This window comes from Suillus discolor (genome assembly GCF_016758755.1).
Source record: "Suillus discolor strain FC423 chromosome Unknown F5147scaffold_10, whole genome shotgun sequence".
In the NCBI taxonomy this organism is placed as follows: Eukaryota; Fungi; Basidiomycota; class Agaricomycetes; order Boletales; family Suillaceae; genus Suillus; species Suillus discolor.
In genome coordinates, this window is record NW_024541257.1 from 372,783 (window position 1) to 395,419 (window position 22,637).

At 48.8% G+C, this 22,637-nt stretch overlaps 9 protein-coding genes across 9 annotated transcripts; 4 read left to right on the forward strand and 5 right to left on the reverse strand.

Moving 5' to 3' along the window:
- Positions 1-1,142: 1,142 nt before the first annotated feature.
- Positions 1,143-1,712, reverse strand: F5147DRAFT_770242 (uncharacterized protein; the record flags this gene model as incomplete). The annotated part of the gene is made up of 3 exons (XM_041441134.1): positions 1,143-1,384; positions 1,451-1,528; positions 1,589-1,712. 3 exons carry the CDS (start codon positions 1,710-1,712, stop codon positions 1,143-1,145), a joined length of 444 nt encoding a protein of 147 aa, XP_041296361.1.
- Positions 1,713-1,871: 159 nt separating this feature from the next.
- On the reverse strand, positions 1,872-3,095 carry F5147DRAFT_20238 (uncharacterized protein). The gene is made up of 4 exons (XM_041428564.1): positions 2,844-3,095; positions 2,724-2,790; positions 2,364-2,663; positions 1,872-2,306 (listed from the first exon to the last, which is right to left on the reverse strand). Exons 1-4 carry the CDS (start codon positions 2,900-2,902, stop codon positions 2,031-2,033), a joined length of 702 nt encoding a protein of 233 aa, XP_041296362.1. The 5' UTR covers positions 2,903-3,095; the 3' UTR covers positions 1,872-2,030.
- A 1,607-nt stretch (positions 3,096-4,702) lies between these two features.
- On the forward strand, positions 4,703-7,106 carry F5147DRAFT_20263 (uncharacterized protein). Its single transcript, XM_041428565.1, has 2 exons — positions 4,703-6,841; positions 6,905-7,106. The coding sequence occupies exons 1-2, from the start codon at positions 4,898-4,900 to the stop codon at positions 6,917-6,919; spliced, it is 1,959 nt and encodes a 652-aa protein (XP_041296363.1). The 5' UTR covers positions 4,703-4,897; the 3' UTR covers positions 6,920-7,106.
- Positions 7,107-7,466: 360 nt separating this feature from the next.
- On the forward strand, positions 7,467-8,842 carry F5147DRAFT_570378 (uncharacterized protein; the record flags this gene model as incomplete). Its single annotated transcript, XM_041430989.1, has 7 exons — positions 7,467-8,012; positions 8,065-8,125; positions 8,178-8,274; positions 8,324-8,423; positions 8,474-8,488; positions 8,541-8,693; positions 8,756-8,842. The coding sequence occupies 7 exons, from the start codon at positions 7,467-7,469 to the stop codon at positions 8,840-8,842; spliced, it is 1,059 nt and encodes a 352-aa protein (XP_041296364.1).
- Positions 8,843-9,120: 278 nt separating this feature from the next.
- F5147DRAFT_678627 (glycoside hydrolase family 20 protein) lies at positions 9,121-11,883 on the forward strand. Its single transcript, XM_041436212.1, has 12 exons — positions 9,121-10,125; positions 10,174-10,263; positions 10,314-10,463; positions 10,516-10,536; positions 10,586-10,949; positions 11,003-11,051; positions 11,105-11,189; positions 11,241-11,281; positions 11,338-11,374; positions 11,424-11,484; positions 11,542-11,693; positions 11,750-11,883. The coding sequence occupies exons 1-12, from the start codon at positions 9,586-9,588 to the stop codon at positions 11,846-11,848; spliced, it is 1,689 nt and encodes a 562-aa protein (XP_041296365.1). The 5' UTR covers positions 9,121-9,585; the 3' UTR covers positions 11,849-11,883.
- Positions 11,884-17,360, reverse strand: F5147DRAFT_678636 (uncharacterized protein). The gene is made up of 20 exons (XM_041436213.1): positions 16,430-17,360; positions 16,256-16,379; positions 15,966-16,194; positions 15,506-15,915; positions 15,334-15,450; positions 15,192-15,277; positions 14,871-15,139; positions 14,579-14,819; positions 14,364-14,525; positions 14,119-14,310; positions 14,000-14,070; positions 13,709-13,931; positions 13,525-13,649; positions 13,349-13,471; positions 13,194-13,292; positions 13,037-13,142; positions 12,646-12,988; positions 12,453-12,586; positions 12,083-12,396; positions 11,884-12,032 (listed from the first exon to the last, which is right to left on the reverse strand). The coding sequence occupies exons 1-20, from the start codon at positions 17,272-17,274 to the stop codon at positions 11,926-11,928; spliced, it is 4,320 nt and encodes a 1,439-aa protein (XP_041296366.1). The 5' UTR covers positions 17,275-17,360; the 3' UTR covers positions 11,884-11,925.
- A 1,125-nt stretch (positions 17,361-18,485) lies between these two features.
- F5147DRAFT_20592 (uncharacterized protein) lies at positions 18,486-19,334 on the reverse strand. The gene is made up of 4 exons (XM_041428582.1): positions 18,896-19,334; positions 18,778-18,840; positions 18,626-18,725; positions 18,486-18,571 (listed from the first exon to the last, which is right to left on the reverse strand). Exons 1-3 carry the CDS (start codon positions 19,091-19,093, stop codon positions 18,642-18,644), a joined length of 345 nt encoding a protein of 114 aa, XP_041296367.1. The 5' UTR covers positions 19,094-19,334; the 3' UTR covers positions 18,486-18,571; positions 18,626-18,641.
- F5147DRAFT_20591 (uncharacterized protein) lies at positions 19,335-20,948 on the reverse strand. Its single transcript, XM_041428581.1, has 3 exons — positions 19,956-20,948; positions 19,446-19,899; positions 19,335-19,389 (listed from the first exon to the last, which is right to left on the reverse strand). The coding sequence occupies exons 1-2, from the start codon at positions 20,763-20,765 to the stop codon at positions 19,633-19,635; spliced, it is 1,077 nt and encodes a 358-aa protein (XP_041296368.1). The 5' UTR covers positions 20,766-20,948; the 3' UTR covers positions 19,335-19,389; positions 19,446-19,632.
- A 265-nt stretch (positions 20,949-21,213) lies between these two features.
- On the forward strand, positions 21,214-22,279 carry F5147DRAFT_743979 (microtubule-binding protein; the record flags this gene model as incomplete). Its single annotated transcript, XM_041439643.1, has 6 exons — positions 21,214-21,334; positions 21,415-21,521; positions 21,581-21,618; positions 21,683-22,001; positions 22,051-22,158; positions 22,226-22,279. The coding sequence occupies 6 exons, from the start codon at positions 21,214-21,216 to the stop codon at positions 22,277-22,279; spliced, it is 747 nt and encodes a 248-aa protein (XP_041296369.1).
- Positions 22,280-22,637: the final 358 nt, after the last annotated feature.

Genomic DNA, 22,637 nt, shown 5'->3' on the forward strand with positions numbered 1-22,637 from the left:
CAGAACTCGTTTCGACCGGCTAAACAGAATATCTCGAGCTTGTCTTGTCTTGCGCCAGTACCTAGCAATGTGTAATCCGTGCACGCGATCGTGAGCTCTGATTTATTTTTCGGATAGAAGTAAATGTGCACCTCACTTGGCACTTAGCTTGGATTCTTGAGGTGCGACGTCATGGATCATGGACTGTTGCCTTGATGTGAACCACCTTCCGGCAACAGCGGCCACTACTACTACCCGGTAGCCCGATGTCATAGTCCTGTTCAAATATCAAGCTGATGTTTGAGAATATTCTCCCAGAGCAACAATTCGGGGCTAACCGATGCCTCCGTATCCTTCGCACATGTTGAGGGAAGTTCCATGGCATATTTAACCGAGTGAATGAGTGCTCGGGCGAAGATGGTATCTATATATGTACTAGTGAGCCAATTCGACAACAACAAGGACCCATCCTTACGACATAGGCCGCACATGCGTCGCATTATTATTACTCCTGTGAGAATTATACGAGATTTAATCCTATCTGTGATTGCGAAATTGACAATGTTCCGCATAACATGTCGAATTCTAAGAACAACGCGCTCCGTCATAATTCACAGGGTTGTCAGAACCGTCTCCCGCAATAGATACTGCCATAGATCATATCGAAAGGAATTCCCGAATCGTCCGACAAAGATGCCTCGTTCGGCTAGGGTACAGCGGAGCATCATGATCAAGAGCAGTCCGATAATGTGTATAAAAACGATAAGAATCCGATACGTGACGTTTCTGATGCGGCGCTAGCCGGCCAAGTATGTAAGCGCAAGAAATTGGGATATGCGGCGAGAAGATGCCCGTGGAGTATGGAAGAAAAAGCGCGACGCGTGTGCCATCAAACAATGCTTGCGAAGCAAACAGATGAAACATGTCAAGGCATCTAAGTAGGCAACTGCTGGCCATCTAGTAGAATCCGACGAGATCCGTATCCGTACAGGAGCATTAACAATGATGGTCTTGGTCTTGGGGCGAGGACGAGTATTACCCAGTGAGAATCATCAATCTCGGGAACGAGCGAGCGAGAGTTCGCTTAGCGTAACGGACGGATCCACAGCATTTCAAAGCTCGGACATGCTGTGCATCCGCAGCAACTTGTTCAAGCAACACTGTCAACCTCTTGAAATTGGTTCATCTACATGGTGGCGCAGCGGAGGGCGGTAATTCCGCAGATAGCGGACTGGTCCACCTTGCAGCGACCGAGGTGGCACTGTAATTGTGTAGAGGGGAGCTGCGATCGATCTTGCTGTGTAGGGGGGAGGTGCTGGACTTGAAAGGTCGGGCCACGAGCCTGACCTCTCGCTTTCAGTGACGGAATGCGAAACACGACGAGTGCCTGAAGGGAGCACATATCCTGGCGCCAAAAGATATATATGTATTAGTTCGTACACACACATCAATAAGGAACATGACAGCTCACCGGGAATGCGAGGGGAGATGCCTGAAGCGTGGAACTGGAACAATAAATGAAGGAGGTAGACGGCGAGGAGAATAGACACTGCGGGATCGACACATTGACACAGTCAGCTTTGATGTCGGCTGTACGGCGGCGACTTACGGAAACCAGCTACGATACCGATAACAGGCTGCCACTGCAGGTCACTACTAGTTGGTGCCGCATTGTTTTCGGTAAGGCGAGTGTTGAGTATGACACGAAGGAAGGGGGCGCGGATGGAAGGCATGATCAGGATGTGAAGAGTGGGTCAAATCCAATTGACTTTATACGCTTAAGGACACCGCCCCGAGTTTTAAACTTGCCTAACACAGAAGAGTGATGCCACTGATCCGGACCTCCAAAATTATAACAAGTATGTTATTTTAATTGATTTATGAACAGGAACGATGTATCGCGGGAGAAGAACTAACCTGTGCACCAACTTGACAGAACGCCGAGGGGCGCGATAAGCCGACTTGTGGAATAAAAAGATGCATAGAGAAGCAACTGTTACGCAACCAACTGAGTACGATTCTTTTGCGGAATGCCATTACGGGCCGCAGCTCTAGCCTTTGTGATGGGCTCTGATGATTTTTTCCCACAGAACCAACCGCTGAACGAGGGCATCCGTATTCGCTCTCGAATAGAGTGGATATGGACCATCGCTGTTCACAGGCACAGAGCGTTTCCACACTAACTCATCAATGCGGGCCAGGAATTCCATAGAAGACCTGATGTCGTCGACACTATTGGGGTGTGGACAAATCGGACCTTCGTCCAAGAACTTAGAAACTAGGTTTCTGACAGAATGAGGGGACAGTCGTAGTGATGTGATTAGTCCCTGATGAGATTGCGGTGTCAGCGTGGGCTTTACAATAAACCTAAGCTAGAAACTCACAGCGAGAATATCCTTTGCCTCATATTCGGAAAGGTTTGAGATTTCCTCTAAGTGAGCGGGTTCAGGACCTCGTTGTATATCGGAATCTTGTGCCTGATATGAAGGGATGGCGTGATTGCCGGAGGGTTGAGTGGAAGGTTTCCCTGTTTGTAAGTCATTTAGCGGAAGATGCCGTTCCGTGATCAAGGTGCGGAGTTTTGCATAGTGATCGCGGAGGGAGTGAATCTCAGAGGTAGCGTGTGAGAGTGCGCTGTTCAGTTTTTCGAAGTCAAGTGGTTCAGTGAAATCTTTGACCCTACCCTACCAGAGAGGATCAGGATCAGGCGTGAAAATGGACTGTGATCAACGCACCGCACATACATATGAAGATTCCGTGAGCGGTGCAGCGGCTAGGTCTGTGGGCCTCGTTATGACTTTCTGTGTGGAACTACCCTACTGTCATGAATTGGGAAGTCCACATTAGATTCGTTTATAAAGTACCTGATGAGGGAGCGGTATCTTATCACGGGGCAGAGAATTGATGATAGTGATTTGCGCATTTGGCGAGTCCGAGTCCGGGGATAAAAAAATTTGTTCGTCAGATTTGATGCGAACCAACTCGTCCGGGGAGGAATAGTGCGATGGGTGAACTGAAAATGTGGAGTGCTGCGTCTGTGTACTCGCACTCCGCATATTTTGATCCAATGCGGAAGAGCTGACTGAGGTCAAGTGTGATCCCTGCCGTCTTCGATCAGAGGATTGGCTTGACGGCGATTCGGACCTAGAGAGACCCCGTCTTCTAAGAACCTGATGGGACCATCAGCGGAAAATTCCTGTGGTAATGAACGCACATACATCCTGTATATCGTTCGCATGCTGCGCATCCAAATGGTAGGTATCTGGACGGATATCGGGCGATTTGTTATCGATTCTGTCAGGGCCTAAATTTTTTGTTGTGAACATGAGACGGATCTTATCAAAAGCTAGTTTGCCGGATGCGTCCCGCAGCGAGATGGTGTGATGGGAATGTGAACCCGCTACCGCAACATCATGTATATCGTCCGATGCGAGAAGATCTATCAGGGCGTCAAAGCTACTGTTGGCATCATCTGGCGACTGCGGATTCACGGTGCGATTGGCATCAGTACCCGTTAACTGTAAGTTCGGCATGTTTGTTAAAGCGAAAAGTGAATGTGATGGAAGGTCATGTCAGTACTGTCGATATGGTACGTTTCAACATCGAGGCAAAGGACATCTAAATTTGGATGAGTAGTTTACATGTAACATGAGCCACTTACATAATGTAGGTCCAGGCAATGAGTCGCTTCGAAAATGTTGTTTATAGTCTCCTTCAAGCTCTTTGAACCCGCTCAGTTGTGTTTGTTATAGATTTTGAAATCGCGCTGTTCGATTTTTTCAAGGCTAAACGCCATAGAAATTTGATACGCGCGGGTTCTGCACTGGATCGGAATACTTGACCGAGTTTGGTAGTGCTGATGTCGCGACTCAGCCCTGGCCCTAGCTGGACCGTCCTTCCAGGTAATTGTCCTCCAAACCGTCAAAGTTTCTACAGCTCATTTGATGCAAGAGCCTCCAAACACTTCCCCTGCACCAACACCACGATCTGACCCTGCCAGTGATCTCGGTGACGACGAAGAGGATAACTTTGACGCACCCCCAGGGAAGAGGAAGGCTATCGAGAGCCCTGTTTCTGTTCCGAGGCCTCAGAAGCTTGCGCGTTTCAATGATAATAATCGACACGAGAAACGGGCTGAGGTATCACAGTCTGGTAAACGAACGAATGGTACCGCTCCTAGTAGTCTAACACAACCTCCTAAAATCGCCAAGACATCCCGTTCTTCTTTTTTGTCCCAGCCTGTGCGTCCTGAGAAAGGCAAGGATCGTGCGTCAAGTGGACAGTCAAGCTCCTCGCTGAGTGATCATATATCAACCATGCTCGAGAAGCAGAATGCTCGGCTCAAACGCGCAGAGACAGCTCGCAAAACAGCTCGCAAGACTACTGGAAGTCGCAGAGTATCTACTTCAGATCTTATTCGTGCCGTACAGAAGCCCAGCAGTGCGTTTACCCGCCTTATCTATACTTCGGTGTATTAACTAGTATGCGGCGTGTCAAGGCGGTTCTGAAGTTTCTTCCGCTGCTACTCGCGTGCGAAGAGGTCAGACTCATGACCTTCTTTTTTACTACACGACGTTAATGTCTCCACCTAGTTTCCGTCAGAAGGTTCCCGCGCGGTCGACGACCTCCCAGTACAAGCGTCATCGAGCTCACTGACTCTTCGGGTTCCGCGAGACGAAGAAGGGCTCGCGGTGACGATCCCATTATTATCTCTAGCTCAGATGCAGACACTCCTCCGAGACAACCCCGGCCTTCACAGACACCAATTTCCCGCAAAGCAGGCCCTAAACTTCCACCTCCTTCTGATGCTGAAGTTATTTGCATATCTGACAGTGATGACGACAATGTTCCCGCTCCTCCGCCAGCGACTGCTGTCCTTCCCATCCAAGAGCCCAGTCCTGCCTTGCCTTCGGTTATCATGGAATCAGAAAATGAAATCATGGTCGATTTAGAACATCAGGTTCCAGAAAATTCGTACTATGAACTGATGGAGCCCGAGTCCAACTTTGACGAAGCACTAGCAAGATCAGAACTCCAGCGTCAAACAGAGGAATTGTTTTCGTATATTGATTTGGATCCCCCAGAACCAAATTTCGCTGACCAAATTACCAGTCTGATTGCCCATGATGACTGCAACACTGCTCGGGACCCACATGTTCCAGCTCCTGACATGCCTACCAGTACCACTCTTCCATCCTCAGAGAAAGCAAGTGGGACTTCTTCAAATGACGCTGTTCCGGTCGAGATAATCCCTCACCGCATTGTAGTCGACACTATTTCCCATGTAGAGTCTTCACCAAGCTCCAAAATTCCAATGGTTGCCGCAGAAGCTCCCTCCCAGACGCACGCTACCGTGCCCACCATAGCTAAACCCTCGATCATGTGGAATTATACCCCTCCCACCACCAACCCGTTCTTCGCTAGGGCGCTTGCTTTCAACGCAAAGGCGTTGAAAAAACCTTTACCCTTAGTTGCTCAGGTATCTAATGAACCGAACGCAACTGCTTCTCCCGCTGCCCCAGCTGCTTCACCAGCTATTGTTGGGTCGTCCATAGCGAAGATCCTGCCCGAGCCCTTGCTGGTCGAGCAGGCTTCTGACGCACCCACGGCGAGAAATAACCCAGCCTCATCACCCTCGCTCGATCACTTGCTACCTTGTGACAGTGATAGGAACGTTGTTTCACCCACTGTGGATGAAGCTACGGTAGAGGCACCCCAACAGCTTCCACAAATAGACTCTCGCGACGATATCAGGGCTTCTTCGACTCGCAGTGATCAGCCTTCTACCCGTGAATCTACTGCCATGACGGTCCCTATCTCCATATCGGACATACCACCACCAGCAATCGCCCTTCCCTCATCCACCCCCCTCCCTGTCCCACCACGTGTGCAGCGGCCCATTAAAGGACTCTCGCTTACTGAGTTGATTAACAAGAGACGAGAGGAGCACTTCAGGTTACATCCTTCTGGCGAATACATCGACCTCACCAACGATGTGTCTCCTTCACGTGATGGTAGTCAGGCGCCCGGTGTGTCCAAGCCTCAGGAATCTGTCCAATCTCTACATACTATATCCCAAAATCCATCTTCATTACCTGCCCCAGTCTCCGCCAGTCAGCCGGCACCGACTCTTGAGACCCGTACGCCGAGTATACAAGAAATTCGCGATTTAATGCGTCAGCGTCCGTTGAGCAGTAAACTCAGCATGTCTTCAGCAGCCAGCAATCCAAGCACCTCGTCTGTAGCATCCGCCGCCAGCGCCCTCGTTCCCAACATCTCTCCACCTCATTCCATTACATCCAATTCAACATCATCCAGCAACCAAAGCGGCTCGAAATCTAGCTCGCGCAAGAAGACCCGCTCAATGGGCATGGCAAGCCTTGAAATGTTCATCTCACCCATCCCGAACTGGTCCCAGTCCGCGTCGACGAAGAAGACGACGACACCTACTGTGAAGAGAACCTCATGTAATGCGGATATTTTTAGGCGCATTATTACGCCTACGGCAGAGATATCGATGCGCAGTCCCTCGTTGTCTCCTTCTGAGGGTCGGAGAACCAGGCGTGTTGTTCGGCCATCCAGTCCGCTAGGTGTTGGCGCTGGTGATGTTGCCGTGCAACTTGATGATCAGTCTCATGAACTGCCTGAACCACTTGATGGTCCCATAGTTACACCGTTTGCTATCCCTGCAGAAGGAGAGATGGAAGTCCAGAACACCTCTGCGCATCAGGACGTTCCCCTAGATGACGTAATGGATGACATGATTCCATCGGAAGGCTTGCAGGGTGTCACTGAGAGCATTGGATCGCTGGATTTACACGAACACGGTCGATCCCCTGAAGTAGATATCAATGTCAATCAGGTACGTGTAGCCCTCATGGAATTCACCAGGCGAGTTGATAATCTGACATGCTACATTAGGTAGTCGATTCGCCTCTAGAGAGTGTATGTAAAGACGGGTACCTTGAAGGCATTCCGGTGTCTGCCGAATTGATGGAACACGAGGAGTTAGAGTCACTGGAGATGCTGGTAGATGACGTTTCGGCTGAGAGTGTGGAGGAAGCTTTGGTCACTGTTCATGAGCGCCTCGATGTTGACGAAGACGACGGTGGTGTAGGTATGACAGGAACACGGGAACTGGCGAGAAAACGCACGAAGGCAAGGTCAAGGCCTGTGTCGATGGCTGTGTCAGGAGATAGCGACGAAGAGTGCCGTTCAGTGCTCATGCAATTGGAAGTTTCAGATGGAGAGGTGCGTTGCTTGTTCATGGCAGGGTGCCTATGTGACCTTTTCTTATCCTCTAATCGCAGGCAGGAGATGCGGATCATCCGATCTCCATCAACAGCAGCCGGACGGTATCTTCGCACACTTCTTCAAGACAGCTTTCTCGGTCTCCTGTGTCCGTCAGTTCCTTGGGCGTCGCCGGTGTGGTAGATGGCGGTGATGCTGCATCCATGAAGCAGCTCGAAGAGGGTGTCGACTATTATATGGGCGGATATCCTGTTGTGACGTGGAATTCGTATTCGCAAGCACAGCGGCTGCTGCCTCCCAAGTACCGTCTCGCAAAGGACCTTCCGCATGAGCTCCAGGACCGCGTCAATGCCCTTCCTCAGTCGTACAGACATTCGCATCAGGCTACCGTGCTCTTCGAGGCTATGATTGATGAAGCAATGGATGACGAGCTCGGAGCCCCTCCCATATCAATCATTAACGAGGTGACTGACGAAGGCGCACCACCTTGGGAATTTGTATACACAAACCAGATGTGGTACGGCGAAGGCGTTCCGGCGCCAGATATCACGAATCTGAAGAGCTGTGGCTGTGTTGGGCGATGCGATCCCAAGTCGAAGACATGTGGGTGCGCGAAGCGGCAGCGCCATCATCTCAAGCGATATATCGCCAACGGTACTATACCTAGTACCTGGAACGGCGTACCGTTTTTGTATGACAACAAGGGGTCTCTACAGTTTTTCGAGATGCCGATCTTTGAGTGTAATGATTTCTGTGGGTGCGATGAGGATTGTCCCAACCGAGTAAGGACCGTTTGTTTGCGCGTTGTTGTTGGTGTTGACTATTTATTTTCAGGTTGTTCAGAGGGGCAGGAGATACGCCATAAACATCAAAAGGACAGAATTCAAAGGATGGGGTGCGCTTTTGGTATTGTTGCTCCCCTGTGCAATGTTATTGACTGTTTTCAGGTGTCTTTAATGGGCCGAAGAAAATTCCTGGGGGATCCTTTATCGGCATCTATGCTGGCGAGTTGCTGACTGTGGAGGAATCTGACCGCCGTGGAATGTGAGTGCCCAGTGTATGCGCGAAACATGGGGTCTTAACTATTGGCTAGGCTATACAACAAGTTCGGACGAACTTACCTCTTCGATATCGATTTCCATTATATGGGTGCAGTAGCAACATACTCTGTGGATGCTTATCACGCCGGAAACGTTCGTCTCCCTAATGATTGCTTCTTCATTCTCTGACGATTTTTCTTTAGTTCACTCGTTTTCTTGTACGTTTATTTTATCTCAAGTCTTTGCACAGAGCTGACGTAATTTTTGCAGAACCACAGTTGCGACCCGAATTGTGAAATTGTTCCGTGCTACATCAACGAAGCCAATATGGAGAAGCCGTTGTTGGCGATCTTTACCAGACGAGATGTTGAACCATCCGAGGAGCTGTCTTTTTCCTATATTGGCAGTATCGATAAAGACACGGTATGCCACTTATTACAGGTACCCAATCCAATCAAACTGACAGCCTTTTTAAGATATCCAAGGCCAAAAATGCGAAAAAGAATAAAGATGCGGTCTATGCGGAGTGTCATTGTGGGAGCGCAAACTGTTTGGGAGTGTTATTTTCGTAAATAGTACTTGTTTTCACTGAGCTGTCATTGCATCATCGGTATCGCTCTGTTTAGCCATGAGGTTTGCAGTTTATATATGTGCGTTGCTCGATAAGTTCCGCGTATCTGTTCCTTACCGCGCATTGACGCATACGACTGCAAGCATCATTGCCTATCTGACTTAATTAAGAACCAGAGACTTGCGGATTCCGGAATGATTTTCTCACTGTTCCAGACTCACGTGATTTATGTAGGGACCCGCCACAGACGCGTTTAACAATGATCGCGACGTCGGGCCAGGGGTCCCGAAGCAGCCTTGGGCTCTCAGAGGTCTTAGTTTGACAGCATACACTCACGCACAGCTCTTGTAGTGACACACCATCCATTCTCGCAGAGACCTCAGTTCATAGTCTTGGCCCCAGTTCAGCGTTGCAAAGCTAACGCCAGGAACGCCATTCGCTGCCAGTAACTTGAAATGTGGAAACTCCATCCTGCTTCAGTAAAGTCTGCCGGGTTCATTGACCGTCTGTCCTTCAACGTCCTATCGCAAGTCCATGATCAATGGTCGACACTGCCAACTAATGCAAAGCAGGTACTGATTTTCCGGTAATCACGTAACTCCCCTCGGCGCCGCTCTCACAACGGCGATTTCGAATATTTTTGGCGCCACGTACCCACGTGCTGCACATCCACATGATACTCCAGCTGAACTTTTATAAGCAGCCGCAGTTGAATCAGTCGCGTCGTTGACCCACACACTATCAATGGCCCCTTCTCGTTACGTTGGCATACTCGCGCTTGTCGCGGGATGCCTTCTGCCTTCTGGTGTCCACGCTCTCTGGCCCATCCCACATACACTCGAGACAGGGACCACCGCCCTCACGGTCTCCCCTTTCTTCTACTTTGATGTGCAGGTCGAAGGCGCGCCACTGGATTTGTACGAGGCAGTCTCCCAAGCGCAATACTATCTTGCAAACGACAAACTTGGACGTCTTGTCGTCGGCCGTGGCGCAAATGACACTACTGCCCTTGTTGGCGCGAACACGCTTTCGACGTTGACCCTGTCTCTCATGAGCGGGGCTACTGTAGAGCCTATTGCTTCTGAAGCTGTGAAGCCACTGGGCACTCGTAGCGAGGAGTACACATTGACAATCCCAGCAGACGGTTCGGCTGCTACTTTAGTGGCGAACTCGACGTTGGGTCTGTACAGAGGGCTCACAACCTTCAATCAGCTTTTCTACTACTACGGTGGAGTAACGTACACTTTACTTGCCCCAATTGCTATTACGGACACTCCTGCATATGTGAGCAGCTATTTTTAAATGTCAGTAACTTGAAACCCACACACGTAGCCTTTCCGAGGATTCGCGCTGGATACCGCGAGGAACTATTACCCCGTGACTGACATTCTGCGAACTTTGGATGCAATGAGCTGGGTCAAGGCGAGTGTTTGCCTCATTTGTCATCTTATGATCACTTACGACCTAGACAGATCAACACCTTCCACTGGCATATCACAGACAGTCAGAGTTTCCCGCTTGAAGTTGCGCAGTATCCCGAGCTTGCTATCAACGGTGCATACTCTCCGCAAGAAGTTTACACCCCTAGCGATGTCCAGTATATCATTCAGTATGCTGGTGCAGTATGTTTTTCTCTTCATCGATTCCTTTTGGCTGCTTATGGTTATTTCCCAGAGGGGTATTGATGTTCTGCTGGTCAGTATTTATTAGTCAGCTTCGCAAAATGGGCTCATTTTTTCACCAGGAAGTCGACACACCCGGCCACACTTCCATAATTGCGGCCACTTACCCCGACTACGTTGCGTGCTTTGATGAAACTCCATGGGCCACATATGCCAACGAGCCCCCCGCAGGCCAGCTTCGTTTCGCACTCCCCGAGGTTGTGAACTTCACTGCGTCATTGCTTGCCAGTATCGCAAGTACCGTGCCCTCGTCCTACTTCAGCACGGGGGGCGATGAACTGAATACGCCATGTTACACCAACGACTATCCTACACAGCTACAGCTCAATAGTACGAACACGACGTTGAACGATGCTCTGAACACGTTTACGCTGGCGACACATGGCGCACTTATCGCCGAGGGAAAGACACCGGTCGTGTGGGAAGGTCCGTCCATTTCTCCTTTCGAATAATAGCACTCGATGAAGCCGGACACTCAGAAATGGTCCTCGACTGGAACATTACACTCTCCAATGAGACTATTGTAATGTGAGCACATTGATAGTATGATCGGGTTCCGCTGATTCAACTGTACCCGACAGGGTCTGGATTTCTTCTGAGGATGCTTTAGCAGTGGCAGAAAGAGGCCTCAGGCTCGTCCAAGCACCATCTAATTACTTCTACTTGGTTGGTCCTCGCGTTCTTCCTGCAGTGAAGACCCTTATCGTATCATCATAGGATTGTGGTGCCGGTGCATGGCTGGGAGATGACCCAACTGGGTTCGTTCTCATCATATTGATTGTTTGATCTGAATTGACATGTCTTGGGAGGATAGAAATAGCTGGTGTGACCCCTTCAAGACCTGGTCTGAGGTACCGCCTTATGATGTTTTCAATGACCGTACATCTCATAACGTTTTAGTCATACACCTTCGATCCCTTGGCAAACTTAACAGAGGCACAGTACGAACTAGTTCTTGGAGGTAAACGCGCTTTCTAAAGTCTCGAGATTATGCCAAATGACACTTTCTAATTCGCAGGCGAGCAACTTTTGTGGAGTGAGCAGTCAGGTCCCGAAAATCTCGACCCTATCGTGTGGCCCCGTGCTGCATCTTCAGCAGAGATTTTCTGGAGCGCTCAACAGCCTACGGGCGCCCCGTTGAACGTCACAGAGGCACTACCTCGCTTACAGGTCAGTACTGCTTCTGGTTCATTACTCAGATAACTGATTGCACATGAACAATCCAGGACCTCCGCTTTAGGATGGTACAGCGCGGGCTCAAACCCATCTCACTCCAGCCTTATTGGTGTGCGATCAGGCCAGACGCATGCGACCTGACGGCTTGATAGTTAGAACTTTCACGAACAATCGATAACGTCATAACGATGTCTTGATTTGCAATGTGACATAGACATGCCGTGGCTCAAGTACTGAACGTTAAGACACTTTCTCGTATGTGAAGACGGACGGTGCGTTCGGCCGGCCATTCAAACTTGACCCACTCCAATGTGCCCGTGATGGTCATATTAGCTAGAAAGATTGCGTGAGCAAAGAAAGAACACGAACACGCCGTGACATACCTTCGTCTCCAACATTAAAATTAAGTGTTTTGAACGGCAAAGATCCACCATGACCTTGCCTGGGTGGAGCTCCAGGGTTGAAGAAACTCGTGAAGCTTGAGCCGACTTTCCAGACAAGCACAACGCCTTCTTCAAGGGACACAGTCACGAGGCGGCGCCCGTCAGGTGAAAACGTACACGCCGCCGGTCGCCGTTTGTGTCCTTCGAGAACATATAGCTGTGTTGCTGTCTTTAGATCATACATGATGAAAGCGCCTTCACTGGTTCCGACGGCCAGACGTTGAGTCGCCATGTGGAAGTCGACTGTGGGGAACCTGGTCGAATTATAGGGGTCACGATATGACAGAAGCCTATGGAAAATTTGGCTCACGTCTTAACCACATGGCCAATGATCTCGGTCGCACTATCGAGCACGGCGTCCCGGCTGGCTGTGGAATTGGGATCTAGCGATTTGACCACAGCTTCCATCAACCTGGGGAGATTTGGGTACAGAATCAGGGGTCTCTGATGAAACCACTGAACATCAGAAACTCAACGAACCATTATGCAGTCCCAACACGCACCTTCCTGATCATGAACGCTACCAGTTGCATGACTGCTTTCCGCTGGTCCAGCGTCTTTGGATTGAGGATGTCTAGTGTAAGCGTGGTCATGAACAAAGGCGTGTTACTCGATGCGATTTGCAAGACTGCTAATCTTGCTTGGGGCCCGATGTTTTGAGCTGGGATGGTTTCCTTGCGCGTGTTTGTAGCGAGGGTGTATAATGCACGGAGCACCGCCATAGCATCGATATAATGCTGCCATATCTGAAATCCGCGTGCACACAAGTCAATAGCTAAACCACGGTAAGCAGATGATTCGTCGTGCAAATACAACGCGATGGACTTGGAGATGTCGATGAGTGAACTAGGAAGTCATTAACATTGGCTACCACGAAGAGAAGGTTATTGTTACTTGGTGGATAATAGACTGTATTTCTCAGCTGCCATGTATCCACAAATGAATAAAGCGAGCGATGATCTCGCAAATTCCTTCTCGATGGAAGGCTGCAAGCATGGCACTACATGGACGTCAAATGATTCCTAAATGATATAGATGTGCACCAACTTACGATGGTGTTGCCATGCATCAACAAGGGCACTGCTCTCTTCATCCGAAAGACGCACAATCCCTGCATCAAAAAGAGTCTTTGCAGCTTGCCGGACATCGTCTGCAGGATCAAAACGCTTTATTCGAGGTTCTTTGAGACAGCAGTAGATGGCCTACTGGATGAGTTGAACCACTGCATAGCCAAATATGCGACGTCCGGAGCTTGGTATGACGCACCTACCGCGTGGGCTAGGGAGGTAGAGTAGAATGTTATTACTGTCTGGCAGTCATGCGAAAGCTCTAGACAAGCTGATTCAGAGGCAGATGGAGCAGCATCAATGAAACACACAAACCTTCGGCAAGTGACAAAGTCTTCAAGACCGAGACGATCGCGAGGACGCGATCGGCAGAAACCTTTGCTGACATCGACCAAATGTGAATAGGTTGATCATGGTGGTAAATGGTGGTGGCAAGCGCACTGGACATAATACGTGGATTAGATGATTCTATGCAGACGCAGAATGATGATTGACATACGATGAAAACCCTACGGTGCTCAGCGATGGGCTGGTACTAAGCCTATTTTCGCAGATTTCGTCTATGTCGGGACTGAGTCCAGGTGTCAGTAACACAGACAATACAGCACGAAGCTGCGAAAGTGTAGCGTTTGAAGGGGCAGATGACAACGACGACCCCGAATATTTAACGTTCACGGAGGTGTATTTTAGAAAGCGATCTAGACTCAGCAACAGGGTGCACACTTGAAGAGGTAAAGATCGTTAACACTGCCACATCACTAAAGTGACGCTGATTGAATGAAACACGTACATGAAACAGGGCCAGCAGATCCACTAAGCATCGAAACGGAGATTGAGGTCAGCTCCGACTTGTCGAGGGAGCTTGAGACATCATCAGGGCCTATACTGAGCCGACAAGATGTGACTTACATGTTGATCCAGCCACCAGCATCGACGAGTTCTTTGGCTTTTTCTTCGGTCGTTGCACGAAGTAACTCACCCGACTCAACGTCCCATACACGCGCACTCCCATCTGCGTAGATCAACACTGCACGATTGTTATCATCCCCACCAGCATAGATGCGGGCTATCGGAGAGGATGCCCCAGGAATGAGGTAAAGCCTAGACCGATTTCGTGAGGCCACAGAACTAGTATCTGGTCAATTGAAGCCTACATTTCGAAACCTTCTATCGATACGACGGCAATGGTTCCATCGCCTGAGACGCATAGTAACGATCCCCGTAGAGGCCCTGCATTTTCGTTGGATTGTAGCACCTGCGCTACACGCATCAGAGGTACGATAAATGGAGTGAATCGCGCCTGGAGTTTCAGGGATCTGGTAGATGTAGATATTGAGCCATAGCCCGTTAATGCAGGTGATGTACGCACTCCAGTGCCCAGATAGCAATGCCACCATCATCTGTTCCTCCTAAGATATATCGTTCTCCCATGCGGTCATTTCGGACAAGATGCATGTTCAATATAGATGAGGGCAAGCTCATGTCTGATACTTTGTCAAATAGCACATCACTACCAGATATGGAAGAAAAGGCGGAAAGAGGCACAGATTGTGTATGGTACCTTCGGCGCAAAAGGCACGGTAATGAAGTTCGTCGAATATGGCCATCACCTGGAACCCAGAATTAGGAGGCAGGACTTTGAAAGCGCAATCAGCACCAACTGTAACCCAGCAAGACGAAGTTGAGCTCCACGGGCAGAACGGATGTCAATGTTGCTCCTCCTGGGATGGTACCACTAGACGGACTCTGTGCTCTCCACAATATTCGGCGCCGCTGCTTAATCGATACGTCATGCCTGGGATTGATAGTATGAACCAAAATCTCCTTCCCTGATCGAAGCTGCCTAAGAGCAAAGACATCATAAGGGGACGATCTTGACCACGACAGCATCAATGAAGGGCCACCAGAAATCGTCATCGTTTGAATTGCTCTGTGATTCTTGCAGTGAGCTCTTGACTGCAGAAATATGAGGGAATACATACTGAGTAATTATCGACGTTCCAGAAAAAGTAGTTGCAATGTTATTATCGGCGTCAACACGCTGCAAACAGTAGTAAGAGATTGTGTCCTGCAGCACATTTCTAATTCAGCGTTTGATTGAATAGTATACCAGGGCGTACTAACACTAAGTACCACAAACGCTTCGTCATCCATGAAATGAACGCCTTGGATCTCAGCCCGGCTCTTGAAAGGAACAGCAAAAGTTGTAAGAGTTCCCTCTTGCTCTCCTGTGATGAATCCCTTGACAGGACCTTTAATTCTCGGTGCAAGCATCTGATGAGATCCAAAGACTAACCGTGATATCTGTATTCGACCATACGAGTCCTATAATCCTCCCATTCAAACCAGCATAGCGGGCAGTAATGCCTTCAAGCAAACACTCTGGAGATGAAATCACAGTACCACGGGATTTTTCTTCCTCTAGCCGGACTCGCCCAAGATTACTTGTCGTAATTGCAGGGGAGATATTCTCCTGCTCTGCTCCAGAGTTAGAATTTTGACCTAGAAGAGCAACACTCTCGACACTTTTACTACCAAACACCTTGAACGGGATCGGGATCGCCAATGATCTGTTATCTTCTTGAGAGGGAGCTGAAAAAGAGGTGAAGGACCGTCCGCGAGCTCGTATTTCATATGCGGGAATGATGGTCAAGCACTGAGTGACAAGGCAGTTCGTTGAGTCAATGTACACTAGCTGAAATGAACCTTGAAGGAAGATAGGATGAACGAAACTAAAGCAGTAAGATACGTCCTACCATCGGTATCATTCCTAAGCAACTCTACTCCAGTGGCTTGCCCATCGACTTGCCAGGCATCGGAGGCAAGCCTCTCGAACCTTGTTGGATGCACACCATGCGGGTCCCCCACAGAAAGCTCAAACAAATTCAGACGCGCTTTGGAATCACAAAGTTCATCTGCAAGGCCAAAGGCCTCTGCAAATGGAGGCTGCGAAGGCGATGCACATGCCAGAATGAGGTATGTTTGCTACATTGGCGTACAAATGAACTTTGCGACGGACGCACAAAATAACAACAAAACGACGTACATCCCACGCAGGCACCATCCGAATACTCTCCCATTTCCAGAGCTTATCCTGATATGATCTTGTGGTCGTGCATCCACACGTCGCTACACACGTGCTGTCCCGCATGTCAAAGGCAGATAAATTGCTAGGAGGCTCGATGGGCTAGTAATGTAGGTTGGTGGCGATAAAACGCACCCTGATTCCTGAAGAACCACCAATAGGTCCATCGTCTCTATATACCGCATGGCAGATGGTGCATTCCCAGGTCCGCAAGGTTCAAGGATGATACTTGCTTTAACTATTCCGCGAGACGGTGAGCCGTCGAAGGGGGATAGCGGACGAGGAGACGGTGGTGCCGAAGATGATCCCGGAGAGAACGTTGGAAAATTTGTCTCTGGAAGTAGCGATCGGGGATCGTCCTTATGTTTGCTCGTGCTAGAAGCACCTGAAGGTGAGTTTGGCAAAGTGGGCAGAAGCGTCGGAGAATTTGAAGCAGGTGATTGCTCTATTACCACACCTCTATCAAAGCTAGGAAGAATTGAGTCTGCGAGAGTGCGCTTGTGCTTGCTGTTGCTCTTGAGTATGTCCTTCAATCGTTCAGGTTCGTCTTCGAAGTCAACGTAATTCTTTGGGGCTTCTACTTGTTCGTGTGATACGCCAGAAACCACTCGCGCTCTGGCGGATACATTGAGAAGAACTTGATTGAATGATAACGATGAGGGTGACTGGAGTGATCGAGAGTGCCGACGTGAGTGTGAGGGAGATGGAGACGGGACGGTGGGTGGATTGTGCTCAGAAGGTGGTGTGATAGTGAGTCTTGCACGGGAGTCCAAATTTGGAGTATTGGTAGGGTGAAAGCTGAAGACGGTAATGGAACCCTTAGAGCTGCCAACAGCAGTATGATCTAGGCCATTCTCGGTTCTCCAAGATACGAACGAAGTTGTTTGTTCCGAATTAAAGTCAGACTCAATGAGGTTTATTGGAGGGCCGCTAGCATCCAGAATGCTTGCATAGGCGGTAAATGTGAGAGGAAGGAGCATTACAGAGGACTGTATGGATAATGACAATATCGGGTCATAGAGGAGTCTGGACTCTGACTTGCCAATTGGGAGACGGTTGTTTGATTCTAAAGTCTTTGTCAAACAGACGTAAACAGTATCAAACAATCCATATGCTAACCTTGACCGTAACGCCCGATTGAAAATTCCAGGTTGGTTTCATGGGCGCGATGTCAAGAAGAAGCCGCATCAGCTTGCCCCAGTTGCCATTGATCGATTCATCAAGCTTCAGTGATCCCACGGTGACACTGTCCGGTCCAATCAAATGCCTCGCTACTTCCCTGGGTCTAAATTTCCTTTGTAGCTACTTCACCGCGTTGCATTGGTCCAGGTCCGGCCTATAATTCTATTCGCCTGCCAATGTGGCTCAGGACGAGACCAGCCTCGCTGTATTTCACCTCAGCTCCATACCCCAGATTCGGCCCCGGATAGGAACGTGTTTTCTTGCAGCCAACAAATAACTTTTTTATAGGCACCTCCAGCCTCCTTTTTATTGCGCCCACTTTAGTTTGAATATGTAAATCGACTGTCACATATCTAGGGAGACCAGCAACACACACAAAACATACCTCTCACACGTTCCAGGGCAATTTCACGTGCAAGACTTGTGTTGCAGCCACAAGAGACTACCGTGACAAACTAAAGCTGTCGTACAGTGCACCCCAAAATTGGTTCCGTCCATCGGAAGTGGCGTTCCTTCCTATGATGATACATCAATAAGCGCTTGAGCGCCCGACGGTATTAGCAAGGATCGAACGAGATGAGTCAGTTTGATGACCAAGGCTTCATCAAACTGCTTTCTTCTTCTATTGGTTCTCGGACCTACTGCCGCAGTCAGGCGGAGTCAAGTCGATGATTCGCCAAGGCTGGACACAATCTTCCACCGTTGAGATCGCACTTCAAAGTCACCGGCGCACCGCTGTCTGCTGGCTCCGCCTTCACCTCCTCTTCCAGCTTGTGGAGTGAGAACGTTCTCGTTGACAACGAACATAAAATCCTATTGGACCGGCTTGCGATCCTACCCGTACTGTAACGAACAGCTTTTGCTAAGAAAACTGAAACAGGAGCCATGTATATAAAGTATAGATACATTAGTATGTGCTGATGAACCCGCAGTACTTTTGTTTCGATTTCGGGTTCCTCCCTCGATCGCGAATAGTAATAATAAGTCCCAAAAATTAACGTCCGGAGTTATGGTAGATCCTATCGTCCCATGCATAGCCATTCCGTCCTGCGGTGGTGGCGCAGTAACCAACTGAACAATTTAGCGGCCGCGTGTCTGGGGAAAGTCATAATCAGCATGGGCGTGGAAGGCACCAGAACGATGATTTACACTGTCACGTCGCTGTCTAACGTCTACCATTGGTTTGTCTTCGGACAGTAATATGCCCATCTTCACACGATGGACTGGGTGTGCGTCTCATGTCATGTGCCTGAGGGAACACGTGTTAGAATCTATACCATGAATTGATGGGCCTAGCGTACGTTGAGCGCTGCAAAGGGATGCGCGGCTGCATGTTGCCTCTGCTTTTGCATAGCATACTCCATCTATTGGAATTGTGTCAGCTGTGCGCGCTGCGCAAGGCACATCTCAAGAACTTGCCTTCGCTCTACTATGTGAATTCGAATAATGCATCATATCGTGTGGTACCGCAGACATGGTTGGCAGGGCCGCCAGAGAGTGGGTCATGGACGGTAATGCAACAAGCTGAGGAGGAGGGGATGATACAGAGGAATTCGATGAGATCGACCTATCCGAGTATGCCATCGATGAATTAGAGTTGGTACGCTGGTACTGCATAAGAAGTCACTTTTGCTTGGATAAAATTTGTTGCGAGTCAAGGTTTATATCATTCTGGTGAACGCCGGTATTGCCACAGTAGCTTAGCGTTGGCACGGATATTACCGAGCCATGATGCAGGTTGACTAGACCATGAAACGGGAATCTTGTCAATATTATGAATTCCCCGTGCAAAGGCGATCAAGGGGCGGAATGAGGGGCTAGACGTAAGCAGCAAAAGCTAACTCGGTTTGAACAGATTTAGGCCTAGGCCACGTTGTTTCATGCGTACTCGTAGTCAATTCAATTCAGGCGCCCTGGAAATGCCGCATCCTATGAAGAACGTTCTGACTCGGAGGTGACAACGCCCTACCAAATCAGGTTGAATACATAAGCATAGCGTGTATTTCGGCATTTCTATAATACATCCGCTGGGTGTGTATCAGCGTGGCTGGGTCATGTAAACATGCATGTAAGCACCACCAAGGCGATGAACTCACTTGGTGATTACATTATTTCGTCACGTAAGTAGATTTTAACTGCAAGCATGCTGCCGTACATCATCTACTCTTCCATAATCCATCGACGAGCAGATGCTGCCCGTTTTCTGAACGAATATTCCACTCATTTCCGTCGAAATACCACAATGTTCGGTTGCTTCCTGTGCGGAGAACGATGTGCTCTATAGAAGGGCAGTATGTGTGGAGTTCAGTTGCAAGCATGCGTTGCAGTGAACCTGTATTGGGTAGAGGCGACCATCGCGATACATCGATTTCGAGATCTCGTAGGTTATGCATAGCCAAAAGAGCGTCATGAATCATGCTGCGCTTGAGGTAATGATATAAAGATAAGCTATATAAAAGAGGTAAAGAACTCAACTTACGTGGGGAAAAGTCATTGGTAATGGGATAATTCCAACATAATGAAGGTCAGGGCACACAAACGAAATGAGCTTGATCGCTTCCACCGACAATTCCTCGGGAATATGAATGATATTCAGTGAACGGAGAGTTCGCGAGAGGGTAGAGAGATTGGGAATAAAGTCCAAAAGTTGCTTGTTAGTGCTTCTATCCAAAGGTATGCGAAGATGGCGAAGGCAGCAAGGAAGAGAAAGTAAGTGCATGGCTGAAGCGAGGTGCCCATCGAAGGTGCACAGGTCAGGCAAGCTACCATCTTCAAATTGTGGAGCATCTTCATCTATACCACCCGAAATATGGAACTGCCTGAGCTTGTTCTGGCTCTCCAGGAACTTTATGACGTGGCGATTCCACGGGAGGCGAAAGTTTGCTTCTCGGAGCTGAAACGGAATTTTTGGGATGTCATTCAAAATCCAAGAATTAGCACGGGCTGGATCATCAATGTAAAGCACGTCCAGACAACGCATTTTCCAAAGTGCTTTCTGTACCATATTCCAGAAGCGAGTGGGCAGCTCTGTTTGAGTGCGCCTTGCATTCAGATAGAGATAGAAGGAGCGGACGTATGGGCCCAGGCGCTCCTGCGATACGATGCTCTCGCACGCTCGAAAAATGACATTGATGTCACCGGACATGATAACCTCGTATAGCCTGATCTCTGCAGATTTCTGAAGCGACTTGCTAGTCAGGCACAGCGCAGTAAGATCGCATCGACGCGTCCAATGGACTATTCGATGACATGCTTCAGGAGGCAGTGTCATTGTTGTTATATTTGACATCAAATGCCAAATGAACGACTGCTGCTAATCGCGACAAACGTTGAAATCGCGTGTATGCATGTCAGCTAACCAGCTCCACCCCGACACTGGAATTTACGTACGATGCGACTGAAATTTAAAAATAATGTATCTTTCGGATGGACCAAGGTCCAGACGTCCAAGGCCCAAGGGGAAGTGTCAACCTGGCTCCGGATGTGGCAGGTCAGAACATGATAGTGGAATAATAAGTAATTTCACCTGGACAAACTGTGATAATTGATCTGGAAGGAAGATCACCCAAGAGGATGAGCAGTTGTGATCAAGAGCAAGAGCAGTGTGTGGCACTGAAGAAGGAAGACAGACGAACCCAAGAATCGAAGCCACACGTTTTAGTCCTTTGGACGATTTCGTAACCTCTGCACGCTTTTTGCTTTCTCCACTCACTAGACATTTCTGCATTCAAATCATGATGGCTGTTTCGCGCTCAGATCTGCTAGCTTGGCTGAACGAGCTTCTCCAGCTGAACTATACCAAGATTGAACAATGTGGTACCGGAGGAGCCTACTGTCAAATCCTTGACTCCATCTATGGTTCGTGCAAGCCTCATCATCAACCTCGCCCAGATCGCTTTGGAGGTCGGCTCGTCATGATTTCTAAAGCTCTTTTGCAGGCGATCTTCCAATGGCGCGAGTTAAAATGAATGCAAAGCACGAGTATGAATTTGTCGCCAATTTCAAAGTCATGCAAAACGTCTTCAAAGCAAAGAAGATCGATAAGGCGTGTTTTTCATCCTGTCAACGCGTCATTCAAACTCATTTTTCGTTCTTCTGATGTAGCCTATACCCATCGAGAAGCTTGTCAAGTGCAAGATGCAGTGCGTTGATTTATGGAGCCTAAAACATTATTACCCTGATACTGACCAATGTACGCATCATCAGGGACAATCTAGAGTTCTTGCAATGGATGAAGCGATTCTGGGATTCCAATTACGGTGGACAGGGCTATGACGCGGTCGGACGTAGGCGCGGTGCACCAGCCGAACCGCCAGCGACCATTGCTCCACTTTCGACTGGGGCACGCAGCGCCAGTGCCGTTCTGGGGGTTGGCGGTCGATCCGGTGGAAAGACGCCTATCAGCGGACATCGGGCAGGCTCTACGCAACCCAATGAAGCCATGCAGGCATTACAGGCTCAACTCCGCGAAATGTCGACGCATATGGAAGGCCTAGAGAAGGAAAGGGACTTTTACTTTGCAAAGGTATGTCGGCACCCGTCCCTATCGGACGCACAGTTTAACGTTTGTATAGCTTCGGGATATTGAGATCCTCGTTCAGCAACAAACAGAGACACTGGAGAGTGCAGGCAAGGAAGATGACAACCTTAAAGAGATTCAAAAGATCCTCTACTCAACAGAGGTAGGCACCACCTTCATAATCATCTTCATCTTTCTTTAGCTTATCCGAAACTCACCGGCCTGAGCAGGATGGTTTTGAAGTTCCTGAAAACGCTCCTGTTGATGAAGAGGAAACTTTCTGATTGTGCATGCCGCTGGAGTATAGGAAGAAGTCTTCGTGTCATATCCTATGATATCTCAAAACCAAGTGTCCATTAGCATTAACTTCTCATTTTGCACATTTTCTTGTTCCATCCCCTGTCGTTCCTTATAATCGGAGTCTACCTGCACTTAGCTCTAATATTCGTATCTCTATGCATTTGTGGAATCTCTCTTTGACTAGGAACAGTTATCAGCGGCAGTTTTAAAGGATTAGAACCGCAAGCTCAATGCAATTTACAAGGTATGCTGTAATCTCCCGTAGTACACAAAGGGAAGATAGTCGCTCCTCCTGGCTGGAACTTCCATCTGATCTATTACATAATGGAATGCAAGAACAAG